A 12,807-nucleotide genomic window follows, 5' to 3' on the forward strand; every position below is an offset into this window, starting at 1 on the left:
GTGAACATCGACATTTTAGGAATCAGCAAACTAAGATGGAATGGAATGGGTGAATTTAACTCAGATGACCATTTTATCTACTACTGTGGGCAGGAACCCCTTAGAAGAAATGGAGTAGCCATCATGGTCAACAAGAGTCCGAAATGCAGTACCTGGATGCAATCTCAAAAACGACAGAATGATCTCTGTTCGTTTCCAAGGGAAACCATTTAATATCACGGTAATCCAAGTCTATGTCTCGAACAGCAATCCTGAAGAAGTTGAAGTTGAATGGTTCTATGAAGACCTACAAGACCTTTTAGAACTAACACCCAAAAAAGATGTCCTTTTCATTATAGGGGACTGGAATGCAAAGAGATTTATAGAAAAATTTTGCTTTGCTTCTAGTGAACTATAAAATAATTTTCCTCAGTAATAGATAAATGGTGTCAAATTAATTTTTCTTCTCTTTAAACTCTTCTTAAACAGTATGCTATAGATAGATTGGTCACAGTTTGGGTTTGTTCAAATAAATGAGAGGAAGGAGTAGAAGTGTTGATAAAGATTAATGGGCTAATGCTACTTAAGGAGACTAAACAGAAGCAATACTAATTTTTGTTGGTTGAAAAACTGGCAAGAATCAGAGGTTGTGACCTGCTAGGAGACAAGCATCCTTTCCTTCTCCTCTGACCTTTTAAAGTGCAATGCAGGTAGAAAATTCTGTGTAGAAGAACCATAGAGAAACACAGTAATACACACGAATATGTTTGTACTTTCCATTTCACAAATGTTTTCCTTTAACTCAGAAACACCTTGCAAGGTAAGGATTACTTCCCTTTTTGCCGACAAGGAACCAACACTCACAAGGGAAAAATGATTGCTCGAGGTAACAGAGCCATTAATGTTAGACCTGGGACTCCAGACTGGTCTTCTGACTGCTGCAAATGCACTTCCTTCCCTTTTCTATCCCTTTCTTTATCTGAGAATCAATCCCCATGCCCGCCCTTCCTCCAACAGCATGTTCACACAGAAAGCCTACCTCTCATTGTCCATCTCCCTGTCCATGCTTGCTTCAGCAGTGGATTTTCAATTGCACATTGATAAGATGAATTTGATCCTGTAATATTTACTCTGCTGTTTACATGAAAAGGACCGAAAGGATCATCTTCTTTCCTTTCTCTTCTGTCAGAGATAGTTGTATTATTATCTACTTTCCATTTGATATTTGGATAAGGAAAAACACTGAACACAGTGCATACTAAGAAGCTGTTGGTGGTTTTCTTTTCATACTCCATCACAGGTGTGACAAAATCTATGAGGGAGAAAGAAGGGCATGTGAGGACCTCTCATTAGCTTCTTTTTAGGCCACCTGTGCAGGACACTTCTTATTTTAATACCTATGAACTGAAAAGCCAAGCTTTGGGAGTAAAACTAGCAGTTTCTGAAAGGGAACACAGCAAAAACTCTGTAGGATCTTAGGTGATTGACAAGAAAAAAAAAAGAGAGTATGAGTGGATACACAGCAACTAGCAAGCTCAACTCTCTAGAAAGAATTCTAGGGAAAAAAGGCCTCAGTGAGCAGTCCAAATGTGAGTCAGAAGTTGGTAAAGTGGAGCTCATGCAGCAGTCTGTACTCCTCGGGTACTGACTCTGAGGCTTTCTGGTTGTTCATTTGCCCGTAATTCTGAGATTTCTGGGTCCAGGTTTGCAGCAGTTAATAGAACGGAGGGAGAGAGAAAAAACCCGATTAGAAAACACCCCTCCCACCAGCAAAGAAATGATTAGATAAGCAAAGCAAATCAAGATAGGGGAAGGCATAGAATATTAAAATTAGTTTAGAAAATAGGAAATGTAATTTAAATCAATAATTCAATATTTTTAAGCTATCATTGGCAGAATTTCTTAAAACTGGTAATCTTAGGTGTTGATCTAAGACTTAAGGGGAAATGAATACTCTTATGCTCCTGCTATACATGACATTAAAACTTTACTTCTGACCCTTTTGTTTCAGACCATTTCCTGGTATTAAATATAAGGATGCTCATCACAACACCTTTTGTAATGTAAAACACTATGAATACCTGAATGCCTATTAATGGAATAATGGGTGTATCAATTCTATACTCTAAAATACTATGCATTAAAAATAATGAGGTAGTTTGTATACATTGTCTTAGAAGGAAGTCCACAGCTTATTAAATGAACAAGAAGGCATTCCAGGCAACACAGAATGATACCATCGCCACGTTTTGTTAAAGCTTACACGTACACTCACCTACCACTTGTAGTACTACTTTCTTTGTGCTTGTTCCAAGGGGTGTTTCCACTTAGCATACGTAAATTCCTCCATCATAAATGGTTAATCTTCTGAAACACAGGGAGGCATTCCCATTGTAAATCTCACAAGGGAAGGGGGATAGCCTGTTTACATATCTGGGATCTTGCGTTTCCAACTGGTCGCGGTCTCTGTAGTATGAGTAAATGTTGGGATCTTGATTCTTCCAGTGAATTACAACATTAGGTCCACTCTCAAATGAGCAAGGGAGAAATAACGTCTTCACGTAGCCTTCCAGTGACGATTTGCTCATTCACACTGACATGACTGAAGGATGCATCCTAAAAAGGATGCATATAAAAACGAGCAGTTGTGAAGTGAATTAGTGATGGGTGCTTATCAAGGGTTATATCAGGGCTACCTAGAACTCTCCTAGGTCAGCAGCCTGATCATTAACAACTATCATCTATCTATCTATCAAGAACCTTTGCTAGTCTAAGTATCAGAAACAAGCCAGGAAGCTCTGTATTTGGGTGTCTGCAATTTTAATCCAGTATCTGTTGGATTCAGTGTAACTATTAGAATTGACAACAGTGTAAAGCATAGAAACCTTGCTTGATGCTTGATCAATAGTCTCATTTCTCTTCTGATCTTGGCCTGCACAGTTGCTGGAAATTATATTATATAAATTAAAGATTCCTGTTGATTTTTATCCCTAAACATATACCCTTAATACTTACTATACAATAACAAATTATTAAATAGTTTATTCAGCTTCTAGAGCCAGCAGACTCTTACAGAATAGAAAAATCTTAACTTGGTTGGGTTAGGAAATATTTGGAACATGTAGAAGACAGAGCTGCATTCAAGGATCTGTTGGGAATACGTAAACATTAGTTTCAAGAAACGGCACACATAGGAGTCTAAAAGGGGTCATGAACTGACTCGCTTATTTTGGCTTTAGGACAACTCACAGGGTATCCTATGAGTCAGTTCAAATGTAGTTAAGAAATATTATTCTAGATATAAATGTAGAAGACCAACCCTCCTAATACATATAAGTTTACATATGTGTTTGAAGTAAAGTTAAAGTGTTAGTCACTCAGTCATGTCTGACTCTGCAACCCCATGGACTGTGTAGCCTGCCAGGATCCTCTGTCCATGGATTTCTCCAGGCAAGAATGCTGGATGGGTAACCATTCCCGTCTCCAGGGGATCTTCCCAACCCAGGGATCAAACCTGGGTCTCCTGCACTGCAGGTGGATTCTTTACCAGGGAAGCTCATACGTAGGCAACCTCAGAAGGTGATCTTAAAAAGGAAATGGACTCATCACAATCAGATTTTTGCAAATAAAATATACTTATTATCTCATAATCACTGCAGCTAGTATCCAGTTTTTCTGAACAAAAAGAAAAGTAGATCAGGTGCCCTATCTATGAATTTTGTGATATTTGCACTGGAAAGGACATTATTTTACTTATAATGAAGTAAACTCCATTGGCCACCTGAGATGGGAGAACTGGGTGTTCATGTGGCCAGGTCACGAAGTCTTCTTCCTTGGTCTCTTCCCATGAGGCTCTTTCCACTCTGCCATGTCCCACTTTGCCTCAGAGAAACAGTCTACACAAAGGCTAGAGGAATGTGGCATTAAGCTGAGAGGTGTGGAAAGGTGGGAAAGAAAAGGAGTGGTTTTGTTGACTTTCCTCATTGTTCTACTGAACATCTCTAATATTTTATTGGGTAATTAAAAATACCTGTCATAGGACCTAGCAAAGCTGATAGCACTTTTTGTTGCGTCAAGTACCAAGCTAACACTTAAAAAAAAAAAAGTCAACCAACCAATCAAATTTGCCTTTATAGTGATTTTATATCTGGCAGCAGATAACAGATTAGAAAGAGCCTTAAGCAGAGTAGACAGAAGAAAACATGATTTTTAGTCTTCATGCAGACCTCCGTCTGCTTCCTGTTTATTATTAATTGATCTTTTAGAAAAGCTGACAATGTTATGGCTACAGAAGAAACAGCCCCTTTTACTGTGGCTCATGTTCCTATCTAATGATACAAATAACGAACACCTGGGTATAGTGTAAAGGCACTTACCTCGAGACCCACACGGAGCTGGTGTAAGAGAGAGGAAGAGACACAGCTCTGCCTCTGCCTTCATCTCTTCTGGAGATCATATCACCGACACTGTCAAAGAGAAGCAAAACATGCAAGTTACAGATCTTAAGTGCAGACGGAAATTGGAAAAGAAAGAATTAATGTCTCTGCCTATAGGAGAATCGAATCATTAAATTAACTCTGGTGCATTCACACAAATAATTCTACAACCATTAAACCTTTAAAATTGAATACTGTAAAAGACAGTTCAGTGGTATGGAAAGAAGCTCTTAATATTTTAGTAGAAAAATCAGATTACAAGGCAACTTTTAAGTAGCATCAGCTCGGTTCAGTCGCTCAGTCGTGTCTGACTCTTTGCGACCCCATGAATCGCAGCAGGCCAGGCCTCCCTGTTCATCACAAACTCCAGGAATTTGCTCAAACTCATGCCCATCAAGTCAGTGATGCCATCCAGCCATCTCATCCTCTGTCGACCCCTTCTCCTCCTGCCCCCAATCCCTCTCAGCATCAGGGCCTTTTCCTAAGTAGCATAGTCCCCTTTTAAAAGCACACACATTTCTGCATGTAGGAGGTCAACAGGACATATCACTGAATGTATAGCAGGATGTTAACTCTGAAGAAGAGGTTTCACATCTAAGGCAGTACCTGCTATATAACAGATTCTGAAAAATGACTGTTGAATGAATAAAGATTTGGTATACATTAAATAGTGGTTCTCTGGATATTTGAAGAATAAAAACTGTATGATCATCTCAATAAATGCAGAAACAACTTTTGACAAAATTCAGAATCCATTTATGATAAAAACTCTCCAGAAAGTGGGCATAAAGGGAATAACCACAACATAATAAAGTACATAAATGGCAAATTCACAGTTAAAATCATACTCAATGGTGAAAAGCTGGAAGCCTTTCCTTTAAGATCATGATGCCCACTCTGGCCACTTTTATTTAAGATACTATTGGAAATTCTAGCCACATCAATCAGACAAGACAAAGAAATAGAATTGAGATCAGAAAGGAAGAAGTAAAACTGTCACTATTTGCTGATGACCTGATATATACATAGAAATCCTAAAGAGGCAACCAGAAAACTACTAGAGGTTGATATAAAATTAATATTCAGAAGTCTGTTGCATTTCTATACACAAATAGTGAACTATCAGAAAGAAATTAAGGGAGGGAACTAAGATGGTGGAGGAATAGGATGGGGAGACCACTTTCTCCCGTACAAATTTATCGAAAGAACATTTGAACGCTGAGCAAACTCCACAAAACAACTTCTGATCGCTAGTAGAAGACATCAGGCGCCCAGAAAAGCAGCCCATCGTCTTTGAAAGGAGGTAGGACAAAATATAAAAGATAAAAAGAGAGACAAAAGAGCTAGGGACGGAGACCCGTCCCGGGAAGGGAGTCGTAATAGAGGAAGTTTCCAAACACCAGGAAACCCTCTCACCGGCGGGTCTGGGGGAAGTTTTTGAATCTCGGAGGGCAACCTAACTGGGAGGAAAAATTAATAAAACCCACAGATTACGTGCCTAAAAGCAACTCCCAGCAGGAAAGTACCCCAGACGCCCGCATCCGCCACCAGCAAGTGGGGGCGGAACGGAGCGGAGCGGGCGGCAGTGCTTAGGGCAGGGTCCGGGCCTGAGCGCCCTGAGGGCCAACGGAGGGAGCTGACGTGAGACAGCAACTTAAACTGTGGGACAGCCAGAGAGAGAGAGAATCAACCGGCCCGACCACACTGCCGGCCGCTCGCAGAACAAAGGGACCGAGCAAGTCCAGAGGAGAGCGAGCCGGCGGCGGACGGGCCCATGCCCGCCGGAGGCAGGAGGCAGGGGGAGGGGAAGGGGCAAACTCGGCCCAGAGACGGCACCCCTAAACACTGCAAACAGGCCTCCAGTCTCCAACCAAAGACCTCCTGAGATTCTGGATGGTCGACATCCGCCGGGAGGGTCGCGGCTAGAGGCCAGCCCCCAGAACAGACAGAAGGCCCACGGGACCGGCGCGCGGAAACCGAGGCTGGGCCGCGGAGGGGAGAGGGCGCCCCGCACCCGGGAGAGCGCGCCGGTCAGGCTCCTGGCGGCCTGAGCCGCTCGGGCGGGGAAGGCACGGAACGCAGGCCCAACCGGGTCTGTGCTTTTGTGGAATATCCGAAAACTGGAACCGCACGCCAGGCAGGGCCCGCTCCATATAGAGCAGCCTGGAGCCTGAGCAGTGTGGACGGGGAGAGCACACGCCAGCGAGCGGGGGCAAACGCAGTGAGGCCGGAACACGGCGAGCGCGCCCCACACAGCGACATCTGCCTGCAGCGCCCCCTCCCCGCAGCGCCACTGAGCCAGCGAACCTGAACTGAGACCGCCTCCGCCCGCCCGTGTCAGCGCGGGATTAGACACTGAGGAGACCGGCAAACAGAAGCCAAATAAACAACGGGAACCGCTGCAGAAGGGACCGGTGCAGCAGATTAAATCCCTGTAGGTGACACCGGCTACACCGCAAGGGGCCTGTAGATACCGAGAAGTGTAAGCTGGAACGAGGAGCTGTCTGAAACTGAGCCGAACCCACACTGCCCGCGACAGCTCCAGAGAAATTCCTAGATATATTTTTACTACTCTTGTTTTCTTCTAATTAAAAAAAATTTTTTTCTCTCTTTTCTTACTTTTTTGTTTTCTAAGTCCTCTATTACTCCTATATTTCTCCTTAATTTTCATTTTTATAACCCACTATAACCTGGCAAAAAAAAAAAAAGCCCTATTTTTAAAGCAAACTCCACATATATTTCTTAAATTTTTTTTGTGTTTTTGTTTTTTTTTAATATTGTATTTTTAAGAGTCTAACCTATGGTCTAGATTTTTAATCTTTGTTTTTCAGTATTTGATATCAGTTTTGGACGTTTAAGAATCCAAGCTTCAGTACCCATTTTTAGTCAGGAGCGTGATTACTGGTTTGATCACTCTCTCCCCCTTTTGACTCTCCTTTTTCTCTCCCAGATCACCTCTACTTCCTCCCTCCCCCTTCTCTTCTCAATCCAGTTCTGTGAATCTCTGTGGGTGTTCTGGGCTGCGGAGAACACTTAGGGAACAGAGTACAACCTAGATCTGTCTCTCCTCTCTTGAATCCGCCTTTTTCTCCTCCTGCTCACCTCTATCTCCTTCCTCTCCTCTTCTTCTTCATGTAACTGTGACCCTCTCTGGGTGTCCCTCACTGTGGAGAATCTTTCACCATTAACCTAGAAGTTTTATTATCAGTGCTGTATGGATGGAGAAGCCTTGAGGCTACTGGAAGAATAAGACTGAAATCCAGAGGCAGGAGACTTAAGCCCAGAACCTGAGAACATCAGAGAACTCCTGACTCCAGGGAGCATTAAGTAATAAGAGATCACCCAAAAGCCTCCATACCTACACTGAAACCAACCATCACCCAAGAGCCAATAAGTTCCAGAGCAAGACATACCACGCAAATTCTCCAGCAACGCAGGAACATAGCCCTGAGCGTCAACATACAGGCTGCCCAAAGTCACACCAAACCCATAGACCCAACTCAAAACTCACTACTGGACACTCCATTGCACTCCAAAGAGAAGAAATCCAGTTCCAGGCACCAGAACACCGACGCAAGCTTCCCTAACCAGGAAACCTTGACAAGCCAATCGTCCAATCCCACCCACTGGGAGAAACCTCCACAATAAAAAGGAACCATAGACTACCAGCATACAAAAAAGTCGCCCCAAACCCAGCAATCTAAACAAGATGAAAAGGCAGAGAAATACCCAGCAGGTAAAGGAACATGAAAAATGCCCACCAAGCCAAACAAAAGAGGAGGAGATAGGGAATCTACCTGAAAAAGAATTTAGAATAATGATAATAAAAATGATCCAAAATTTTAAAAACAAAATGGAGTTACAGATAAATAACCTGGAGACAAGGATTGAGAAGATGCAAGAAATGTTTAACAAGGACCTAGAAGAAATAAAAGAGTCAATTAAAAATGAAAAATGCAATAAGTGAGATCAGAATCACTCTGGAGGGAACCAACAGTAGAATAACGGAGGCAGAAGAGAGGATAAGTGAGGTAGAAGATAAAATGGTGGAAATAAATGAAACAGAGAGGAAAATAGAAAAAAGAATCAAAAGAAATGAGGACAACCTCAGGGACCTCTGGGACAATATGAAATGCCCCAACATTCGAATCATAGGAGTCCCAGAAGAAGAAGACAAAAAGAAAGGCCATGAGAAAATACTCGAGGAGATTATAGCTGAAAACTTCCCCCAAATGGGGAAGGAAATAGCCACCCAAGTCCAAGAAACCCAGAGAGTCCCAAACAGGATAAACCCAAGGTGAAACACCCCAAGACACATATTAGTCAAATTAACAAAGATCAAACACAAAGAACAAATATTAAAAGCAGCAAGGGAGAAACAACAAATAACACACAAGGGATTCCCATAAGGATAACAGCTGATCTATCAATAGAAACCCTCCAGGCCAGAAGGGAATGGCAGGACATACTGAAAGTAATGAAAGAGAATAACCTACAACCTAGATTACTGTACCCAGCAAGGATCTCATTCAGATATGAAGGAGAATTCAAAAGCTTTACAGACAAGCAAAAGCTGAGAGAATTCAGCACCACCAAACCAGCTCTTCAACAAATGCTAAAGGATCTTCTCTAGACAGGAAATGCAGAAGGGTTGTATAAACGTGAACCCAAAACAACAAAGTAAATGGCAACGGGACCATACCTATCAATAATTACTTTAAATGTAAATGAGTTGAATGCCCCAACCGAAAGACAAAGACTGGCTGAATGGATGCAAAAGCAAGACCCCTATATATGCTGTCTACAAGAGACCCACCTTGAAGCAAGGGACACGTACAGACTGAAAGTGAAGGGCTGGAAAAAAATACTCCATGCAAACAGAGACCAAAAGAAAGCAGGAGTTGCAATACTCATATCAGATAAAATAGACTTCAAAATAAAGGCTGTGAAAAGAGACAAAGAAGGACACTACATAATGATCAAAGGATCAATCCAAGAAGAAGATATAACAATTATAAATATATATGCACCCAACATAGGAGCACCGCAATATGTAAGGCAAATGCTAACAAGTATGAAAGGGGAAATTAATAGTAACACAATAATAGTGGGAGACTTTAATACCCCACTCACACCTATGGACAGATCAATTAAACAGAAAATTAACAAGGAAACACAAACTTTAAATGACACAATGGACCAGCTAGACCTAATTTATATCTATAGGACATTTCACCCCAAAACAATCAATTTCACCTTTTTCTCAAGTGCACATGGAACCTTCTCCAGAATAGATCCCATCCTGGGCCATAAATCTAGCCTTGGTAAATTAAAAAAAAATTGAAATCATTCCAGTCATCTTTTCTGACCACAATGCAGTAAGATTAGATCTCAATTACAGGAAAAAAAAAACTATTAAAAATTTTAACATATTGAGGCTAAATAACACACTTCTGAATAACCAACAAATCATAGAAGAAATCAAAAAAGAAATGAAAATATGCATAGAAACGAATGAAAATGAAAACACAACAACTCAAAACCTATGGGACACTGTAAAAGCAGTGCTAAGGGGAAGGTTCATAGCAACACAGGTTTACCTCAAGAAACAAGAAAAAAGTCAAATAAATAGCCTAACTCTACACCTAAAGCAACTAGAGAATGAAGAAATGAAGAACCCCAGGGTGAGTAGAAGGAAAGAAATCTTAAAAATTATGGCAGAAATAAATGCAAAAGAAACAAAAGAGACCATAGCAAAAATCAACAAAGCTAAAAGTTGGTTTTTTGAAAAGGTAAATAAAATTGACAAGCCGTTAGCCAGACTCATCAAGAAACAAAGAGAGAAGAACCAAATTAACGAAATTAGAAATGAAAATGGAGAGATCACAACAGACAACTCTGAAATACAAAGGATCATAAGAGACTACTACCAGCAGCTCTATGCCAATAAAATGGACAACTTGGAAGAAATGGACAAATTCTTAGAAAAGTATAACTTTCCAAAACTGAACCAGGAAGAAATAGAAGATCTTAACAGACCCATCACAGCAAGGAAATTGAAACTGTAATCAGAAATCTTCCAGCAAACAAAAGCCCAGGACCAGATGGCTTCACAGCTGAATTCTACCAAAAATTTAGAGAAGAGCTAACACCCATCTTACTCAAACTCTTCCAGAAAATTGCAGAAGAAGGTAAACTTCCAAACTCATTCTATGAGACCACCATCACCCTAATTCCAAAACCAGACAAAGATGCCACAAAAAAAGAAAACTACAGGCCAATATCACTGATGAACATAGATGCAAAAATCCTTAACAAAATTCTAGCAAACAGAATCCAACAACATATTAAAAAGATCATACATCATGACCAAGTGGACTTTATCCAAGGAATGCAAGGATTCTTTAATATCCGCAAATCAATCAATGTAATATACCACATTAACAAATTGAAAGATAAAAACCATATGATTATCTCAATAGATGCAGAGAAAGCCTTTGACAAAATTCAACACCCATTTATGACAAAAACTCTCCAGAAAGCAGGAATAGAAGGAACATACCTCAACATAATAAGAGCTATATATGACAAACCCACAGCAAGCACTATCCTCAATGGTGAAAAATTGAAAGCATTTCCCTTAAAGTCAGGAACAAGACAAGGGTGCCCACTCTCACCACTATTATTCAACATAGTTTTGGATTGTTGGCCACAGCAATCAGAGCAGAAAAAGAAGTAAAAGGAATCCAGATAGGAAAAGAAGAAGTGAAACTCTCACTATTTGCAGACGACATGATCCTCTACATAGAAAACCCTAAAGACTCTACCGGAAAATTACTACAGTTAATCAATGAATACAGTAATGTTGCAGGATATAAAATTAACACACAGAAATCCCTTGCATTCCTATACACTAACAATGAAAAAATAGAAAGAGAAATTAAGGAAACAATACCATTCACCATTGCAACAAAAAGAATAAAATACTTAGGAGTATATCTACCTAAAGAAACAAAAGACCTATACATAGAAAACTATAAAACACTGAGGAAAGAAATCAAAGAGGACACAAACAGATGGAGAAACATATCGTGTTCATGGATTGGAAGAATCAATACTGTCAAAATGGCTATACTACCCAAAGCAACCTACAGATTCAATGCAATCCCTATCAAGTTACCAATGGTATTCTTCACTGAACTAGAACAAATAATTTCACAATTTGCATAAAAATACAAAAAATCTCAAATAGCCAAAGCAATCTTGAGAAAGAAGAATGGAACTAGAGGAATCAACCTGCCTGACTTCAGACTCTACTACAAAGCCACAGTCATCAAGACAGTATGGTATTGGCACAAAGACAGAAATATAGATCAATGGAACAGAATAGAAAGCCCAGAGATAAATCCACGTACCTATGGATACCTTATCTTCGACAAAGGAGGAAAGGATATACAATGGAAAAAAGACAACCTCTTTAACAAGTGGTGCTGGGGAAATTGGCCAACCACTTGTAAAAGAATGAAACTAGAACACTTTCTAACACCATACGCAAAAATAAACTCAAAATGGATTAAAGATCTAAATGTAACACCAGAAACTATAAAACTCCTAGAGGCGAACATAGGCAAAAAACTCTCTGACATAAATCACAGCAGGATCCTCTATGACCCACCTCCCAGAATATTGGAAATAAAAGCAAAAATAAACAAACGGGACCTAGTGAAACTTAAAAACTTTTGCATAACAAAGGAAACTCTAAGCAAGGTGAAAAGACAGCCCTCAGATTGGGAGAAAATAATAGCAAACGAAGCAACAGACAAAGGGTTAATCTCAAAAATATACAAGCAACTCCTGAAGCTCAATTCCAGAAAAATAAATGACCCAATCAAAAAGTGGGCCAAAGAACTAAACAGACATTTCTCCAAAGAAGACATACAGATGGCTAACAAACACATGAAAAGATGCTCAACATCACTCATTATCAGAGAAATGCAAATCAAAACCACAATGAGGTACCATTACACGCCAGTCAGGATGGCTGCTATCCAAAAGTCTACAAGCAATAAATGCTGGAGAGGGTGTGGAGAAAAGGGAACCCTCTTACACTGTTGGTGGGAATGCAAACTAGTACAGCTGCTATGGAGAACAGTGTGGAGATTTCTTAAAAAACTGGAAATAGAACTACCATATGACCCAGCAATCCCACTTCTGGGCATACACACCGAGGAATCCAGATCTGAAAGAGACACGTGCACCCCAATGTTCATCGCAGCACTGTTTATAATAGCCAGGACATGGAAGCAACCTAGATGCCCATCAGCAGATGAATGGATAAGGAAGCTGTGGTACATATACACCATGGAATATGACTCAGCCATTAAAAAGAATT

The 12,807-nt window shown here is 40.5% G+C and overlaps 1 protein-coding gene across 1 annotated transcript in view; it reads right to left on the reverse strand.

Moving 5' to 3' along the window:
- HHLA2 (HHLA2 member of B7 family) overlaps positions 1-12,807 on the reverse strand; it is a 148,475-nt gene that overhangs the window by 7,391 nt on the left and 128,277 nt on the right. Inside the window, 3 exon segments of the mRNA XM_065913563.1 lie at positions 1,019-1,291; positions 2,255-2,525; positions 2,527-2,595. Coding sequence (XP_065769635.1) covers positions 1,019-1,291; positions 2,255-2,525; positions 2,527-2,595 — 613 coding nt within the window.

The sequence above is a fragment of the Muntiacus reevesi genome, chromosome 21 (assembly GCF_963930625.1).
Source record: "Muntiacus reevesi chromosome 21, mMunRee1.1, whole genome shotgun sequence".
Classification (NCBI taxonomy): Eukaryota; Metazoa; Chordata; class Mammalia; order Artiodactyla; family Cervidae; genus Muntiacus; species Muntiacus reevesi.